The 19,667-nt window shown below is 48.6% G+C and overlaps 1 protein-coding gene and 1 pseudogene across 2 annotated transcripts; one reads left to right on the plus strand and one right to left on the minus strand.

Moving 5' to 3' along the window:
- Positions 1-5,753: 5,753 nt before the first annotated feature.
- Positions 5,754-10,557, plus strand: LOC310773234 (cell division cycle 5-like protein pseudogene; annotated as a pseudogene). Its single transcript has 2 exons — positions 5,754-7,545; positions 9,989-10,557. The product of its transcript is annotated as a cell division cycle 5-like protein pseudogene (transcript).
- A 6,943-nt stretch (positions 10,558-17,500) lies between these two features.
- On the minus strand, positions 17,501-19,369 carry lingo2b (leucine rich repeat and Ig domain containing 2b; the record flags this gene model as incomplete). The annotated part of the gene is made up of 1 exon (XM_083633428.1): positions 17,501-19,369. One exon carries the CDS (start codon positions 19,367-19,369, stop codon positions 17,501-17,503), a length of 1,869 nt encoding a protein of 622 aa, XP_083489554.1.
- Between the last annotated feature and the right edge of the window lie 298 nt (positions 19,370-19,667).

Here is a 19,667-nt window from a genome sequence, read left to right on the forward strand (position 1 = left end):
CAGTGGCAACACTGAGTAGCCTTTTGGCTGAAACGTCCATTGCTGCTGTGCCCAGATGAGAATTACATTTGTGAAAGGCCTGTTTTCTTCTCTAATATGCATCTGCCAGTGGGCCATCACGATAAGAGGAGGCATAACTATGTGTTATTTCCACCACAGGAGAGACTTGAAGTTCTCTGAAATTAGGTGGGGGCCGGAAATATGGAGGGTTGAAAAATATTGGCATATCAGATATCAGCAAAAAAAAATCCAATATCGTGCATCCCTAGTTTTTTGTTTATCATTCTCTCTCCATCTTTGGTGCTCAGCACTCAGCACTGTGGCGTGGCTGCACTGCTCTTCCCAGAAATCACCTGTCAGTCCAACAGTGTGTCCAGCACTGTGACATCTCTGCAAGTGGGGTTGGAGCCTGTTACCCACTTTCTCCCAGTAAAAGAACACTGCGAGTCGAGTGTGCTTGGAGGTGGCAGGAGTGACAAGGCGTTTGGAAACAACACAAAGTCTCCTGCACTGTTTTCCCTTCCTCTTGGACATTGGAGAGGCTTTTGGCTGAGCGGGATGCACGGCACGCTGAAGCAAACTTCTGTTGTTTTCCCCACATCTGCAGCTCAGTGGGAGAAAGCGCACTGCACTGACTGCACTTTTCTAGGTGGGGCTCTCCATCATGCATGCCAGCTTCCACCATCTCAATCACTCCAAACAAACTGACTGCGCCACCCATACCACCGATCAGTATCATTAGGCCTACTTATTTCACAAAGGAACTATTAATCATTGTATTTTAGAGGATTTTGCTTTTAAATTGAGTTGAATTAATGAAGTAATTATAACAGTTTGTTATACTGTAAGTAATTGATGTGTGTTCTATTAATTGTGCCCATTCCTACTAAGGATTGCTTTTGATGATGCAAGACCATAAAGAAGTGACTATTAAAGGAAAAGTTAATCCAAAAATGAAAATTCTGGTTTTCTCTCTAGTTGTGCTGCCAACCTCCCTCCCTGTATGTGATATGGACAAACTTGTGTTTCAACATGGCATGAGGGGGAGTAAATGATGACTGAATTTCCATTTTTGGGTGAATTGTCCCTTTAACCCTTTCCTCGCCATTGACGTGATATCATGTCAATCCGTGTTTTCACCGTCATGTGATAGATGGCTCTTGGCCACCTTATGAGATGCTACTGCACTTCCAGAGTTGCCCAGAAGCACCAAAACCAGCAAGCAGAGAAAAGCAACAATCTCCCTTCAGGAAAAAGCTCCATGACAAGTGCTGCAATGAGCAGCTTTCCCCCGAGCTCGACGCGCTCGAATTCGCCTTTTTTGCATGTTTGAATCTGTTTTAGCCATATTTAGTGGAATATCTAATTTTAAACACACCAATGTTATTGTCTATTGATTGAATTGCTCTCACACTCAGGCCTGCCCTGGCCTGGCATGGATGGGAGTGGGCCCGGGGCGGGCGCACCCTCTGCCCCGGTGTACGCTCCGCTACTGACTTGTCCCCACAATTGACTCCAGTTTCGGAACATTTGATGAGTGTGAACGTTGCATTCCGTTCCGTTCCGTGCCCGGGCACGCAACGGGGAACCGTGATAGGATCCACTTGAAAAGGTGGTCTGGGGAGCGCTTAGGCGTGCCCAGGCACGGAACACTTGCGAGTGTGAAAGCCAACCTTTGCGAAACACATAGACAACACACGGGTGAGGATAAACTCAAGACATAGTTGATGACGCAAGTGCACTCTGTTCCATTTCCGAGCGCGGAAGAAATGTTGTAATGTGAAAGCTGACCGGGAGAGGTGAATCGTTCCCGGGTGCGGAATGGAACGAAAGCAATCGTTCCCAGTGAGAAAGCAGCCTAAGGAACGGATGAAGGTAGAATCAAACTCTTTTTTCCTATGAAAGTAGAGGCTCTCTTCTTTCTTTTGGGATATTATGTGTTTACATAGTCATAGAAGAAAATATTCTGTGGGTCTTGGAAGATTAGTGAAAATGGTCAGAAACCCTGGCAGGGAAAGAGTTAACTTGCTTGTATTGTTTTCTTAGTCATTATTAGAAGGGCAATCAGCAAAATGACCTGCTGTCATGCAAATGAAACAAGGCTTGTTTTGATGGAGAATGAGTTCAGCTGCAGCAGCTGCCACATTACAGCCATCAAAACAAGAACAAGGCGCTAACAATACACTATACAACAACTCCTCTGGCGCTCTTCTTTGATGTTCACCTGGATCTCCAGCTGCACGGCGGGAACTTGCCGTCTCTGCGGGCTAGCCTGATTAGCCGCAGACCTTTCCTGATAATCTGTACATCAACAAGCAACAAGCGTCGGCAGAGAGCCACTGCACCAAAAAAAAAAAAAAAGTAATTGATTTGCTATGAAGCATGTATTAAAGTAGCATGAGTGACTGGAGCGACAGGACAACATGATTTAGCAGAAATCGGACAGTTAAATTTTTTTATCTTATGATTTATATTGCTCAATAATATATTAATGTCTCCTGAGTTACATCACTAGCTTGTGGAGAAGCTAAGCAGCTCTGGCTGTGATTAGTCATTGGATGTGAGACCATCTGGTGCTGGAAGTGTTGAAGGATGAGTAGGAGGTGCTCTTCCCTCTGGTTTCATGAATAATCTCCCCAATGCCCCAGGGCAGAGACAGGGACTCTGTCCTGTGAGTGAGCACCCTCCTTTAGATGAGATGTTAAAGTGAGGTCCTGACTCTGACCATGACCCTGGGGGGTGTAACCTCTGTGCACTGGCTAAATTCCCACACAGGCCTTCCTTCCATCATGGCCACCTAATCATCCCTTGTTACTTAATTGGCTCATTCAGTCCTCTACTACGAATGATGCAATTTTCGGCTCCTCACCACACTCCCTCAGTAATTCACTTTGAGTGTTGGCACAGTATATTTACTGCAATCAATGACGGCCCATGTTTTAATCCCAGGCTAAACATGAATCGAATAACACTCCAGATCACTGAGCAGAGCAGCGGGCTTGTCTACATTGAATTCTCATATGAATTACAGGCCGTTAGCCGCTTGTATGAGCACTGATCATTAGAACATCCTCCTCATCTAAGATAAATATGGTCTGAGGAAACAGAAGACAGTAATGGCTTCATGTGATGTTTTCTCATCTCCATTGTGTACAGCGGCCCCCTCTCTCAGCGAAGAGGAAACTGCAATGAAAGTATAAGAGCCCATTGGTAGGACTTTGATCTCATCTTCATAGAGCCACACCATGCAGCTTGAAAATTCCCTGTGTGCCTCCACACACCAAAGACAGAAATCCTTTTCACCGTTACCATGATAGCATCAAGCGCTGTCTGAACATGAAGCTTTCTATTAGAGTGGGCTGCTGAATTAACATTTCCTTTTATCATCATCAGACGGTAGCAGCGAGGACAGTGTCTTAAGAATAGTTTTCAATGCAATGTTTGCCCTTAATGAGAATACCCCCATATGAGCTTTGGTTGGCACTGTGCAGATGTGCTGTGCAGAAGCTCTCACCTTCGCTATGTTTCAGCTTCTAATTAGCCACATTTCACACATGCTCTGAGGTTATTTAGGCTCTGTTCACACTGCAGTCGAGAGCAGTCTGTTTGCCAGAATAAAACGATGCCATTGTACGTTTCTGCAATATCAACATGTTGCATATCATAACATCGATGGTTGTATATCAAGGTTCTAGTGTTGAAATAGCGCAGTGGCTAGTAAGGGTGTTGTGGCCCGGGTGGTTGGAGGGCGTACACTGGAGAGCTGTCCCAGTGTGTTCAAAGACGACATTTATACCTTGTGTGTGTTTGAAGCAAGCAGGAGAAGCTCACAGTACAAATACAAATACAGATGTGACGGCTGTTATTGTTACTCTGCAGAAGCATTTTCTTTTGACATCTGTCAGTTCTTATTGGTATCAGATGTGATTACATCATAAAAAAATAGATATGAACAGTCATCCAAAAAATCTGATATCAACAGCAATTTGGAATTGAGCATGAAGGCCTACAGTGTGAACATAGCTTTAATACATTGATCGTGGCGTCCAGGTAGTGCAGAGGTAGATTCCTTGTGTAACACAGATAAAATAGTGGCTTACATAAATAAATAGACAAACTATAAAATCACTACTCTGTCACTATACCTCATTAATTTTCTGTTAAAAATATAAAAAATATCCTTCAGTGATGTCAAAGTTAACATCTAGTCAATATTGCACACAGATGGAGATGCGTTCTGCCCAACCAGCAAGCAGAGTGTCATGCTTGGCTGGCCAATCAGCAACCAGTTAACGGTAGCTGGTCCCACCCACCTACTCCATGATTGGTAGAACGAGCAGCGTTGCCAGGTGTACGATAATTATCGTATTTGTACGATAATTTCGCCTTCTGTACGATGTACGATCGATAATGCCAAAATTCCCAGAAAGTACGATAATTTGATCATTTTGTGACAGTTGTAATCAATATACTAATATGGATCCTATGTTTGTTTATACACGTCTTCTCACAACGTCTTTGCAGTCAATCAATCATGCATTCCCCTAGGACAGGGGTTCCCAAACTTTTCCGTCCAAGTACCACTACATACCAAACCAAATTTCCCAGGGACCACTTCCACTGCGTATACCAACCCCCCCCCCCCCCTAAAATAAAATTAGCTGATGTAATCATGCAATAGCAGCTGAAAGGCTAAATGCCAATATAAGGCTATACTAGCTGGTTCAAAACGGACACACACGGACACACACACACACACCTGCCAAAATTAGGCTGTGAAAAAGAGGTCCCCTTCATCAGTGATGTCACTTTAGCAATTGTGATGTCATCAGTGATGGCACTTTAGCAATTGTGATGTCATCAGTGATGTCACTCGAGCAATTGTGATGTCATCAGTGATGTCACTCGAGCAATTGTGATGTCATCAGTGATTCCATTCGAGCAATTGTGATGTCATCAGTGATGTCATAAATCAATTGTGATGTCATCAGTGATGTCATAAATCATTCCTGGCTGAGGCTATATAAGTGGTGAAGCACGGCCAGAAAGCCATTAACAGAAGAAGAAGAGGTGGAAGACGGCCAGTGCTCGCGTACGATAATTTCCCTCCAAAAACGATCATTTTGACCCTCAGGTACGATAACTCAACATTTCCCACCTGGCAACACTGAGAACGAGTGTGTTTACTTCCTGACTTTCCTTTTGGATCTGATGAGAAACGAGAGAGCCACGTTCGTGTGGAACGCTGCGAGTGACGGTTATAAATATAAACAGCAGAGATAGTTCTACTGAAAATAAGTTATCTTTTAGATGTCATGCAAGCTCATGAGATTAGTAGCTAATTACTGCTTCCACACGTGAGTCAGCTCAACACTGTTAGCTTCAGCTGCTAGCTGTTTGTGAATTAGCTGTGGGAGCTACAGTACAATGGCTGCGTAAATTAGCTGCGTGAGATAGCTTTGAGCACGTCTGAACGTTTCCAGCACGTTTCCAGCACATCCCGTCACAACCCGTTCTAAACGCAAGGTAACTCACTCAATCCCAAACTATTTTATTTCATTCCAGTTGATTTAAGAGTAAATGCTGTTTTAACTGCTGCAGTTGCACAGTAACAACACATTGAAATTCCGTTGGTCTTATTATATATATTTTCAATTGTAGAAACCCTGTGGCTTTACTGGGCGCCCCAAACACTGTTTGCGTCCAGCCTGCGCACGGTTTCTGCGCTTTCTGCGACACAAGTTTCTGGGTTTAGGACCGACACGTTCTCGCTCGTTGGTTTGTTTAAAGTGTAAAATAGTGAACAGTACAATCTTCACAGGTTGCTGAAACAAGTGTTGTATTGAAGGAGGAGAGCCGCCAAGATGCCGCGAATTATGATCAAAGGAGGCGTCTGGCGCAACACTGAGGATGAAATCCTCAAGGCAGCGGTTATGAAATATGGGAAAAACCAGTGGTCACGTATCGCCTCCCTGCTTCACCGCAAGTCTGCCAAGCAATGTAAAGCCAGATGGTACGAGTGGCTGGACCCCAGTATCAAGAAAACCGAGTGGTCCAGAGAAGAAGAGGAGAAGTTGCTTCACTTGGCCAAACTGATGCCGACTCAGTGGAGAACCATCGCTCCCATCATAGGACGCACTGCCGCACAGTGTCTGGAGCACTATGAGTTCCTGCTAGACAAGGCGGCGCAGAGGGACAATGAGGAGGAAGTGGGAGATGACCCTAGGAAATTAAAGCCAGGAGAGATTGACCCCAATCCTGAAACTAAGCCTGCCAGACCGGACCCTGTGGACATGGACGAAGATGAGTTGGAGATGCTGTCGGAGGCCAGGGCTAGACTGGCCAACACCCAGGGTAAGAAGGCCAAGAGGAAGGCCAGAGAGAAACAGCTGGAGGAAGCCAGGCGGTTGGCTGCACTCCAGAAGCGCAGGGAGCTGAGAGCAGCAGGAATAGATGTTCAGAAGAAGAGGAAGAAGAAGGGAGGCGTCGACTACAATGCCGAAATCCCCTTTGAAAAGAAACCCTCTCAGGGATTCTACGACACCAGCATGGAGCAGTATGAGGGTCTGGAGCCCAACTTCAAACGCCTCGGACAGCAGCACCTGGACGGAGAACTGCGCAATGAGCGCGAGGAGCGGGAGAGGAAGAAAGACAAACAGAAGATAAAGAAGAAGAAAGAGAGTGATTTGCCGTCTGCCATCCTCCAGACCAGCGGAGTGGCTGAGTTTACGAAGAAACGCTCCAAACTGGTTTTACCCGCACCACAGATCAGCGATGCGGAGCTGGAGGAAGTGGTCAAACTGGGCGTGGCCAGCGAGGTCGCCCGCCAAGCCGCAGAGGAGAGTGACATCGCCAACTCCGCCTCCTCGACCCTACTGTCGGAGTACAGCGTCACCAACGCCACGGGAACGGGGCTGCGCACCCCCCGCACCCCTGCTTCCCAGGATAAGATACTGCAGGAAGCCCAGAACCTGATGGCACTGACCAACATAGACACGCCCCTGAAGGGCGGCCTCAACACTCCGCTGCACCAGAGTGACTTCAGCGGAGTGACACCACAGCGCCAGCAGGTTCAAACACCGAACACTGTCCTCACCACCCCCTTCAGAACCCCCGGTCAGGGGTCAGAGGGCATGACCCCCCAGGCCGGAGGGGCGATGACCCCACGTGGGGCCACGACCCCGGGGACGACCCCCAGCCGCACGCCACTGAGGGACAAACTGAATATCAACAGTGAGGAGCAGCTGACTGACCCTGCATACGCCAAACACATGCAGAGGGAGAGCCTGCAGCAGCTGAAGCAGGGCCTGCTGTCGCTCCCTCTTCCCAAGAACGACTTTGAGATCGTCCTGCCTGAGAATGCGGAGAGAGAGATGGAGGAAACTGAGACGGAAAGCGGCTTCATAGAGGATGCTTCTGATATACAGTCACGCAAGCAGGCTGTGCGGGATGCAGAAAAGGAAAGGGATCTGAAGCTGCGTCACACTTCCGTTCAGAGGGATCTGAACGGAATAGTGCGGCACCTCGTGGAGTGCCCAGTCGTGGGTATAAAGATGCAGGGGGGGGGGTGTTGGGAATGTGGCTGTAACAGGCATCTTAGACGTGATTGCCCATACTTGCAGGGAAACTAGAGGGGGCCGGTACAGCAGGCCAATTGCCTGCCCCCGAATACACTGGTATAACTGTGGCCTCTGCTAGCAAACATGGGGGTTCGGGTTACATTGCAGCGAAAGTAGGGGGGGTAGACTCCATCCTATTGGTGGATAGTGGGGCAGCAGTGTCTGTGATCCCAAAGGAGGTGTGGCTGGCTGTCACTAAGGGGGGGTCAGAGTTGTTTGGGCACCAAGGGGATGTTTCGGCTGCAAATGGTGGGGGGATGGGAATCCTAGGAAAGTGGCACACTGTGTGTCAGTTCGACTCTCTGGCATTAGTTGCTGAGTTTTTAGTGGCTGATGTGCCATCTCAGGAGATCCTACTAGGATTTGACTTCCTCAGCAAGTATGGAGCGGTGGTAGACTTTGGCACAAAGGAATGTAGGATAAGGGCCTGTGTCCACCTAGCGTCTTTTCCTCAGGTCCAGCGTCTTTTTTCAGTTGTTTCCAATGGGGGGAGAGTGTATGCGAGCGCACACGGACATGTAGAGAAAGTGGGCAGCGCCCAGCGTCTATTTTCAGCGTTTTTGTGCGCCCGACTCCCAGCGCTTCAAGCTGAAAATATTTTAACTTTTCAGAAAGACGCTGGTGTCGGCTGCTCCTTTTCTGGTAACTAATCATATGGAAAAACTATCGCAACAGAGACAGAACGGCTCAATTGTGGGAGCAGATCGGCTAGACACTTAATATTTCTGGTGAGTGTTGTGCTTACTGCTTTTAATAGCGTAGCCTACCTGTGTTGTTAGCATGCTAGCTGTCAGCTATCAAGCTGAACTAACGTTACTTGCAGACTGCTTCCTTGTATATTGTGCGCTGGGATCAGCATTCCCCAGCGCACTCCCAGCGTTTAACAGTCGGTAAAAGACGCTAGGTGGACACAGGCCCTAATGGGTAAATCACTTCCCCTCATTGTACCAGCAGATGCAGAGAAGCCACAAGCCGTTACAGTCCCGGTTGACACAGTCATCCCCCCCCGCAGTGAAATCATCATTACAGGTAGGGTAGCTAATGCTCTTGGGCCTGGTCGGGAGGGAATGCTGGAGCCTGCTGAATCAGTGTCCAATCAGTGTGATGTCATGGTGGCCCGGGTGGTCTGTAGAGTGGAACAGGGCACCCTACCAGTTCGGGTTATCAATGTAACTGATGAGCCGCTGACTTTAAAGGGAGGAATGAAAGTGGGTATGCTGCACACTGATATTGAAGTTGGGAGTAAGGCAGAACATTTGGGAGTGGCCAAGACAGGGGGGGTTCAAGGGGACCCTGGACAGTTGACACACTGCTAGCACATCTGGGGTTACAACAGAAAGGTTTTGAAGCCCCTGAACTGCCAGCCATCCGGGACTTGCTACACCGCAACTTATCAGTGTTCAGTTCGGGGGATAATGACTTGGGCAGAACTCACCTCACTTTGCATCAGATCGACACAGATGGAGAGAGGCCAGTAAAGTTGCCCCCTCGTCGTGTCCCTCTCCATTTACAGCATGAGGTATCAGAACATTTAAAGCAGATGCTTGAAAATGAGATTATTCAGCCCTCTCACAGCCCTTGGGCAGCGCCCATAGTTCTTGTCCGCAAGCGGGATGGAGGTCTCCGCTTTTGTGTCGATTACCGTAAATTGAATGATTTGACCCGAAAAGATGCCTACCCCCTGCCCCGCATTGATGATGCCCTGGATAGCTTGCATAATGCTTGTTGGTTCTCCACTCTCGACTTAGCCAGTGGTTACTGGCAGGTCGAGATGGACCCAAAAGATAAACCTAAAACAGCGTTCATTACGCGTCAAGGCCTTTTTGAGTTTAATGTGATGAGTTTTGGCCTGTGCAATAGCCCCAGTACCTTTCAGAAATTAATGGACCTGGTGCTGGCAGATTTGCAGTGGACAACTTGTTTAGTCTATTTAGACGACATCATAGTGTTTGGCCGGACTTTCCATGAGCATTTATCTCGGCTAGATGATGTGCTGACCAAGTTGCGCCATGCTAACCTCAAGGTAAAGCCAGTTAAATGTAACTTGTTTTCCACCCAGGTGCAGTACTTGGCCCATATAATCTCAGCGAGGGGTGTGGAAGCTGACCCTGCAAAGATAGAAGCAGTGCGACAGTGGCCAGTGCCAAAAAACCAGACGGAGGTCAGGAGCTTCGTTGGCCTAGCCTCTTATTATAGGAGGTTTGTGAAGGGTTTTGCGGAGATCGCTCGCCCCCTTCATCAACTTACAGAGAAGGGTAGGCGGTTTAAATGGACAGGAGACTGTCAGTCAGCTTTCGAATACCTTAAGCTTGGCTTGATGTCTGCCCCTATTCTGGCGTATCCTGACCCCCACAAAACTTTCATTCTAGACACCGATGCTAGTGATGCAGGGATTGGGGCGGTCCTGTCACAGGAAGAGGCGGGTCAAGAGCATGTCATAGCTTATGCTAGTAGGGCTCTGACTAAAGAAGAAAGGAAATATGCAACCACCAAGAAGGAGTTGTTGAGCATGGTTGCGTTCACCAAATACTTTAAGCACTACCTGGTGGGCAAGGAATTTGTGCTGAGGACGGACCATAACTCTTTGAGGTGGTTGCATAACTTCCAGGGCCTAGAGGGACAGCTAGCCAGGTGGCTAGAGCAGTTAGCCAACTTCCAGTACCAGATTGTGCACCGTCCTGGGCGAGTACATGCTAATGCTGATGCCCTCTCTAGGCTGCCTGCATTCCTGCCAGCCATCTCGCCCACCTCCACAGTGGAGGGACATCCAGTGGTTCAGACCATAGGTTCGGTACAGTGTGTCGCTCCTGTGGTGCCCCCAGGTCCAGAGGAAGGGGATGAGTTGTCACAGGCTCAGAGAGAGGATGTTGAGTTGCGACAGGTCATTGCTCTTAAGGGGGGTGGGGAAGAGTGCCTGCGGCCTCCTAATGAGTTATAAAGGTTCGCACCTGTGTGGGCTCAGCTGCAGGTACAGGATGCTAGATTGGTGAGAATACCACCTGTAAACTCGGATGCAGCTAAACAGACTCAGGTTGTTCTCCCCAAAGCCCTGGTGCCAAAAGTATTGGAACAGTTGCACAATTCAGTTACCGCAGGCCACTTAGGGGTCCAGAAGTTACAAGCCAAGGTGAAGGACCGTTTCTACTGGCCGGGGTGGTTTGGGGATGTCAAACAGTGGTGCCGGGAATGCGTGGACTGTGGTTCCCGCAAGACAACTGGACAGCAGTTGTGTGCCCCTCTCCAGTCGATAGTGGCCTCAAGACCATACGAGCGGGTGGCATTAGACATCTTAGGGCCACTGCCAGAAACCCCCAACAGAAATAAATACATACTAGTTATTGGGGATTACTTTTCAAAATGGACAGAAGCTTTTCCCCTCCCTAACCAGGAAGCTCAGACAGTGGCCAAGGTCATGGTAGAGCAGTGGGTCTGTCGACTGGGGGCCCCCCGTACCATTCACACTGATCAAGGGTGTAATTTTGAGTCAAATGTATTTAAAGAAATGTGCCAGCTGCTAAACATTCATAAAACTCGCACGTCGCCCTACCACCCCCAGTCTGATGGGATGGTGGAAAGATTTAATAGGACATTGCTGTCAATGTTGTCCATGTTTGTGGAGGAGAACCAGACCAATTGGGATGCGCTTTTGCCCTACGTGATGCTGGCGTATAGAAGCAGAGTACAGGCTTTACGCCATATAAGGTGGTGTTTGGACAGGAGATAGTGCTCCCAGTGGATGTTATGTTGGGCCTTGATGGGGGGGAGAGGTTCACTGCAGCGACTCAGTACGTTTCTAGGCTAAGTGACACATTGTCCACAGTAGTGGGAGCTGTGAGGGGCCATCAGGCGAGGGCCTCCGGTAGGCAGAAGGAGGCCTTTGATGTCAAGGTTAAGTGGCAGTATTACTCAGAGGGGGAGTTGGTTTGGGTTCGCTCTAAGGCTAGGAAGAGGGGTATTTGTCCCAAGCTGCAGAGGAGATTTAGGGGCCCTTATAAGGTCATAGAGAGAATCACGGAAGTCCTATATCGGGTAGTATTGGTTGAGGGAGGGCCTGAGGTGGTTCTGCATTACAACTGGCTCAAACCTTTCCTTTCCCCTGTAACAGGGGCAAGTAACCAGGGCGACACACAGAGGCTGCATACTATGCCTCCATGTCCAGGAGCCAGTGGCGGTGCTGGCTGGTCCCGTTGGCAAGCCCCTGGTTCCACTGTAAGGTCCGGAGAAGCCCTTCGGCCAGTAGATCCAGGACCGGCACGGAGTGTTCAGCAGCCAGCAGGTCCAGGGCCGGAGAGTGCATCCGTCCCCAGCCAGAGGGTGGTCGAGAGAGGGAGGCAGACGGGAGGACCGGCGCGGAGTGTCCAGCAGCCAGCGGATCCAGGGCCGGAGAGTGCATCCGTCCCCAGCCAGAGGGTGGTCGAGAGAGGGAGGCAGACGGGAGGACCGGCGCGGAGTGTCCAGCAGCCAGCGGATCCAGGGCCGGAGAGTGCATCCGTCCCCAGCCAGAGGGTGGTGGAGAGAGGGAGGCAGACGGGAGGGCCGGCGCGGAGTGTCCAGCAGCCGGCAGACCCAGGGATTGAGGACGCAGAGATCGCCAGCCAGGCCGCCCGTGATGGAGCGCGACAGAGTGGAGCATCAACATCGCAGAGGAGCACATCGACCCCCAGTCAGCTTGCCAGGGAAGGACGGCAGCAGACGGGACAACAGACATTGCAGAAGACGCGCCAAGGACGGCAGAGGCGGCCACCGGTCTGGTCCAGGGACTTTGAGATGTTTTAACTCTGGGACGAGTCACATTTAAGGGAGGGGGGAGTGTAATGAGTGACGCTGTATGTTTGGGGGTGGGGGGGAATTGCACCCGTCCTTGATGAGGCAAGTGATCGCACCTGTGCTGGAGCAAGCAGGTGGGATTGAAAAGGCAAAGTCGAGGAGGCATTTTTGGTCTCTGGAGAGCGGAGCTTGGTGGACGTTACAGGGCAGAAGCCCAGCCAAGCAAACAGCTTTTGCACTGTAGTGGAGGGTGGACGGGTGGTGCCGTTCGCACGCCGTTAGGTTAAGGCTGCCGGCGGTGAAGACAGGTAGTATCTGGGTGGGTGGAAAGGGCCAGGTTCCTGCGGTAGGCAGGGCATTGTGGAGCTAGAGGGAACCCTATAGGAGTGCTTTCCCCGCCGCTCTCCAGCCTGTGGCAGAGGCTCTCCTGCCGTTTGTGGAGACGCCTCACTGCGCTGGACCGGTGGCTTTACCCACAGCGAACGTTGAAGCCGGGACCAGCGCCAAAGCTCAGACCCCGGGGGGGGTCTTGCACTTGTGGACAGTTAAGTGCTTTTAACACGAAATATACATTTTGATTTATGACCTCTTGTCTTTTATGTGATGTGTAGATGAATGTTATATGTGTTTTAAAGTCGCACTTATAGCCACACATTGCGGGGGGGGGAAGCAGCTGGGTTATTTAAATGTTCCTGCGGATGCTGCGCATGTGCGCCGGATAGCCTGATCTTCCTATACATTTGCAGTGAAGTGATGACGTTTGCAGTGCAATCTGATTAGTGTGCCCTTGTGGGGTGAGATTTGTGGTGTGAGTTGCAGTGCTCATTTGCAGTGCCCTAAACAAAAGGGGTGGATTTGCTGTGGTTTTGCTGTGGTTTTGCTGTGGTTTTGCTGTGGGTTTGGCAATTAGCCCATACACGGGAGTAGCCTATACGGCCTATGTTGCTGGCATTCAAAAGGGGGGATTGAGAACGCAGACTGTGTCCCTTACCTGTGTGTAAGGCTGGTGGTGCCTTAAGTTATTAATAAAGATTGTTATATTTTGCTAAACCATTGGTTTCCTCATCTTTCCATTTCAGCACAGCATATATTGTGTTTGGGCGCTCTACATTCTCACATTTGAGACAAGGTTTATTTCAGTACAATGGCTGCGTGAATTAGCTGCGTGAGATAGCTTTGAGCACGTCGGAACGTTTCCAGCACGTTTCCAGCACATCCCGTCACAACCCGTTCTAAACGCAAGGTAACTCACTCAATCCCAAACTATTTTATTTCATTCCAGTTGATTTAAGAGTAAATGCTGTTTTAACTGCTGCAGTTGCACAGTAACAACACATTGAAATTCCGTTGGTCTTATTATATATATTTTCAATTGTAGAAACCCTGTGGCTTTACTGGGCGCCCCAAACACTGTTTGCGTCCAGCCTGCTCATGGAATCGGTGAGAACATGCACTTTTACAAAAAGGATTGTCGTTTATTTTCTACTTTATTGCCTTAAAGTTGTGCACTTGTTGAATGATTGGTTGTTTGTATAGCTATTTTGTTACAAAGAGGAATGAATGATTTTACAATGATATATTTCAATTTATTTTGCACTTTATGAAAAACACTGTTAGGGCCTGTGTCCACCTAGCGTTTTTTTCCGACGTTAAACGCTGGGAATGCGCTGGGGAATGCTGATCCCAGCGCACAATATACAAGGAAGCAGTCTGCAAGTAACGTTAGTTCAGCTTGATAGCTGACAGCTAGCAAGCTAACAACACAGGTAGGCTACGCTATTAAAAGCAGTAAGCACAACACTCACCAGAAATATTAAGTGTCTAGCCGATCTGCTCCCACAATTGAGCCGTTCTGTCTCTGTTGCGATAGTTTTTCCATATGATTAGTTACCAGAAAAGGAGCAGCCGACACCAGCGTCTTTCTGAAAAGTTAAAATATTTTCAGCTGGAAGCGCTGGGAGTCGGCGCACAAAAACGCCGAAAAAAGACGCTGGGCGCTCTGCACTTTCTCTACACGTCCGTGTGCGCTCGCATACGCTCTCCCTGCATTGGAAACAATTGAAAATAGACGCCGGAGCTGATGAAAAGACGCTAGGTGGACACAGGCCCTTACTTCACCTTAGGTATAGATAACTTGTTTAGAGATGTAATGTTTAGTACAAATGCAATATGATGTGATGTACAACAAATGTGAACCAGACACAGTAGCCTATTGCAAAGTTGTTTCCTTTTATTTTACGCTTCATGGTAATGCAAATTACATGATGAAAACTACATGTATTATAGAACAGAGAGTAGATATGATGCTGTAGAACAGACAGTAGATACAGTACATTGATACTCATGATACCTCTCTGACCCTGACAGGTCAGGTTTTTTTGTTTGTTTGTTCTTCTTGAATCAATCTCTTCGAGACCTTGATGGCGAGCCTTCCCACCTGGATCTAGAGCGAGGACCATTATCCCAGGATACCCCCCATCCCGTGTCGTGATCACTGAACAGGTCCTGCTGCACTCTGCGGTGTGGTAGGCCGATTGCTGCAAACACCCCACACTCAGGCTACTCATTCACATTTCCCCCCTTTCCCCTGGACTTTGAACTCACACTTACCTCTCGACGCGTTTTCTTTTAGTTTTGGACTGGATCGTATGGACTTACCTCTTCCCTTCCCTGGAACTGTGAAGTAGTTAGTTGAGTGGCAGTATACACTACTGCAGAAGAGCGGTTGTTTTGGTATTTATTTCATTAGTTTTGAAATGTATTGATTTGATGGATCTAAATTGAAAGAACTGAATTTAAAGGTTGAAACTGATAATTCAGGTTAAAGGGTGCACCCGAGATTGAATAATATGGGAAAAAGATTCAACTCAAAGTGATATTCTGATAGCAACACACTGTGATATTGTTGTCATTGTCTTGTTTTGTTTTGTTTTTGGTACCAACCATTGTTCCTTTTGTATTCTTCTAATACTAAAGAAGCCGGCATATTACACATTTAATTCTTGGTCTCCGAGTTTCATTTAAACATTCACTGTGCTCCAGTAGCCGAACCCAGAACCTTCTGGCCCATTCTATTTCTATAGGTGATATTATTGTTTCTAAATTATCGTAGTAGGTGTTACACTTGCCTAGTGCCTACCAACACAAGGGTCGCAGGTTTGAGTCCCCGTGTTACCTCCGGCTTGGTCGGGCGTCCATACAGGCACAATTGGCTGTGTCTGCAGGTGGGAAGCCGGATTAAGGGTATGTGCCCTGACCGCTGCACTAGCGCCTCCTCTGGTCGGTCAGGGCGCCTGTTTGGGGGGGATCCTCCCACGTGCCAAGTCCTGCTGGTGAAACTCCTCACTGGCAGGTGAAAATAAGCGGCTGACGACTGCACATGTATCAGAGAAAGCATGTGCTAGTCTCTCCCCAGATCGGCAGAGGGGGTGGAGCAATGACCAGGACAGCAGAGGGAATTAATTGGACACACACACTCACACGCACGCACACACACACACACACACACACACACACACCTTATGGGAGAAACATGAACCCCAGATACATACATACGTATGTGTATGTGTAGTGTAAAGAATTTTGATTCAAAGGTAAACATTTAAATACTGGAACTACAATTTTAGGGGTATGATTAAGATTTATTTACTTTTGAAAATATACCCATAAATTTGTCATATGAAAACATTTATACAACCTTGAACATTTTTTTTTATCACAACAGGATCACACATGTTAACACCCACTTCCCTGCATTACAAAGAATTGCCCTTAATTTTGATTTACTTTTTTTCTGAACACTAAACATTTTTAACCAAAACAATACAAAAATAAATAAACGTAACAAATACAAGATTCCACCACAACTTTCAAATGCCATAGTAAATATCCAGAGTGCCTTGGTGCCCTGGGGGAGAATCTGGACACGCTAGCTTGACGTGCTGCGTTCAAAGAAAAATGAGAGAAGGGAGAAATTCAAGCCATAAAACTGCGAAGCTCAACTTTGCACTGGCCACTAACTCTTTAGCATTGTGTCACTGTGCCACCGACCCACATCTTTATGTCATATCAAGGGATTTAGTCGGCAGGAAAGTCTTCACTTGATTTATAATGTTATAAAAAAATGGGGGTTAACATGTCACTTCTATAGCTGGAAGCTTTTTCAGATTATCTTGACCGCCAGTATTTCTTAGGAAGAGTGCTTGTTGGAAGGTGTGTTCTGTGGTAAAGACAATTCACATTGTAAATACTGTACAACTTTTCCTTGAGTTTAGAAAAATCCCTACCTAATTTTGGATTAATTCCAAAGGGGACCATGACCTATTTGAAAATTTATGCAGCATTTCTCTTGAATATTATAATTATGATTTTGCATACAAACATAGATAATACTCTATTTTACTCAACAGTGACAATACTGTTGTTACAATGACAAAAACAAAGGCCTGGAAAACAGCTTTGGACCCTATTATCCTTTTTAATTGCCCTAACAAGAAAGGCAATGCGTGCACATGCACAAAGAAACGCACAAATGCAACATGCGCACACCAACACGCGCGCGCACACACGCCCCACACATACAAAACAGACACGCACACACACGCCCCACACATACAAAACAGACACGCACACACCTTTCACTCTGCAGCTAAGATGGGTATTAGACAATTTAGTCCTGACATATAGCAGCAATGATAGCGCCACCGCCACCCCAAGATGTCCCCTCTGTCACTCCCAGCGACTCTTCGCTTCACCTCGATGTCACGGCGAGTCGACAACATCATTACTCATCACGTCACCACTGAAATACATGCCTAGTGCAGCACTATATCACTCCCATATTGATATGTCGGTTATAGAATTATATTCAGTGTACTGTATGAGAACATTATTTCATAAAAACACGTCCACAGTTTCATATCACTTTTATATTCACAGGTCCACTTTGTCACGAGATCACCTTCATATCAACACCCACTATAATTGGTACATCACTTTCATTTTTTTTTTCACAAATCCACTGACTGTGCAATAGAAAAGATGTATGTTCAGCTGATATGTGTGCACTGTGTTGTTGATGGGGCTGTTTGTCTGCGTTGGTCCGTGTTGTCGTTTCAAATCATCTTCATGTTGACCCGTCGCGGGCCACTCGTTTCGGTCACCTCAGCTGCTGTCCCATTGGGTTTGCGCGGGACGTACTCGATGTCAAAGTTGCTCTTGTGGCGCCCTTTCCCTCGGCTCCAGGCGAACAGAAGCAGGAAGCAGAAGATGACCACACCTAGGAAGGACAGGCAGCCCATGGCTGTAGATATGATGATAGTCTTTAAGTCTATTGGGACTGTCATGTTATACAGTACTGTCCCATTGCCCCAGGTGTTGTTAGAGTCCGTCAGATAGTTTGAGCTCCTGTTGCTATAGAGAGATCTGTCGCCAATGCCCAAGCCCTTCACCGCTAATGATGCCGACAGGCTAGCATTGCCGGCAGCATTACTGGCAATACACAAGTACACCCCGCTGTCATGCAACTCAGCCGCTTTGATCTCCAGAGTGCCGTCCACGTGGACTTCCACCCTACCACTGCTCTTAGCTGTGACGTAGCGTCTATGAGGCGTGACCCAGACCACAGAGGGCCGAGGCGCCCCCTCTGCCAGGCAGATCAAGCGTGCGGGCTGCCCCTCGTCGGCCATCAGCAGCTGTGTGGTGTTGGGTCCGATCCGCGGCTTGGTGCAGGTCATGTATCTGGACACCAGAGGCTCCTTGAGGTCACGGAGGGGTTTCCCCAGGAGGCGCTCCGGGGCACTGCATTCAGGCTGGACATCTAGGAACTGCAGAGAGGAGGGCTTGTTGTCGTTCAGCAGCCAAATCAAACGGCAGTCGCACACCAGCGGGTTCCCACCCAGGTAAAGGCTCTGGAGGCTGTCTGGTGAGGAAAACACTCCCCTCTCCAGAGAGTCCAGGCGGTTCTCTGACACATCCAGAACTTTCAAAGCTTTGAGGCCCACAAACGCAAAGGGCTCAATAGAAAGTAGCTGCGCCCCTTGCAGGTGCAGTTCGCGCAGGCGTGGAAGCTGGCCCAGCTCCCCCTGCTGGATGTGCCGAATGCGGCAGTAGGACAAGTTGAGATGCGTGAGGTAGGGCAGGTTGCGCAATGCTGGGCCAGGGAAGGCAGACAGGTTAGTGTTGGTTATGAACAAGGTGGTGAGGTTGAGGCCATGCAGCGAGAGGGGCGGCACTGTGTCTATCCACGGCCAATAATCAATCTCTAGCCGGCGCAGTCGCGCTAGCCTCTTGAAGGAGTACGGCTTGAGGAAAGCGATGCTCAGGTGGCACATGCGCAGCTCAACCAGGCTGTGCAGATGTGCCAGGGCGTCGGTAGGGACCACGGTCAAGTTGGAACGCTCCAGAGTCAGACTGCGGAGTCCGAGCAATCCCGTGAAGGCCCGCTGCGAGATGAAAACCAGCTCGTTGTCCCCCACCTCCAGGGAGCTCAGCCTGCGTAGATCTTGGAAGCCGTGATCCAGGAGAACGACCAGGCGGTTGTGACTGAGGTCAAGGCGGGTGAGGTTGGTCAGGCCGGACAGCACGCCAGCAGGGACCAGCTGGAGCAAGTTGCTGCGGAAGGTGAGCGAGCGCAGTGCGAGCTGAGACCGGAAGGAGCCGGGCTCGACCACGCTGATGAGATTGTCGCTGAGGTCGAGGTCTTCCAGCTGCTGGAAGGAAGAGAAGTTGTCCGGCGTTATGCTCCGTAGCTTGTTCTTGCTGAGGTCCAGGACGCGGGTCTCGATTGGGATGCCTTCAGGGATGGTGGGCAGGCGCTTGCGGTGGCAGCTGACTGACTTGCTCTGAGCAGAGCAGTCACATCTGGCGGGGCAGCACAGAGCCGAGCTGGCCAGGAGGAGCAGCAAGGCTCCGCCCAGGAAGAGGTGGCAGTGGTGCGAGTCTGGGTGTCGCATGACTCTTTTACCCTTGTTGCCCTCCGTCATGGCACAGCTTCTCATCCATGAAGACCACCATCACGATCAAGCCCTGCAAGACACAACATAAAAGGAGTAATGTGTTAGAATACTCAATATTTCAGGGTTCCTTCCTACACATTTTCAATTAAAAAATTCCATACTTTTTCCAGACCTTGATTTGTTTTGAAGATTTTGCCTGGTGTTCAATATGATTTAAGCAGATAGACATCTTGCCCCTGCTACAAATATCAGCCACAAATATCAGAATATGTCAGATGATTGGCAGGGTTTCACGCTTTCCATTTTAAATTTCCATATTTTTCCA

The sequence above is a fragment of the Poromitra crassiceps genome, assembly GCF_964638095.1.
Source record: "Poromitra crassiceps genome assembly, chromosome: 3".
Classification (NCBI taxonomy): Eukaryota; Metazoa; Chordata; class Actinopteri; order Beryciformes; family Melamphaidae; genus Poromitra; species Poromitra crassiceps.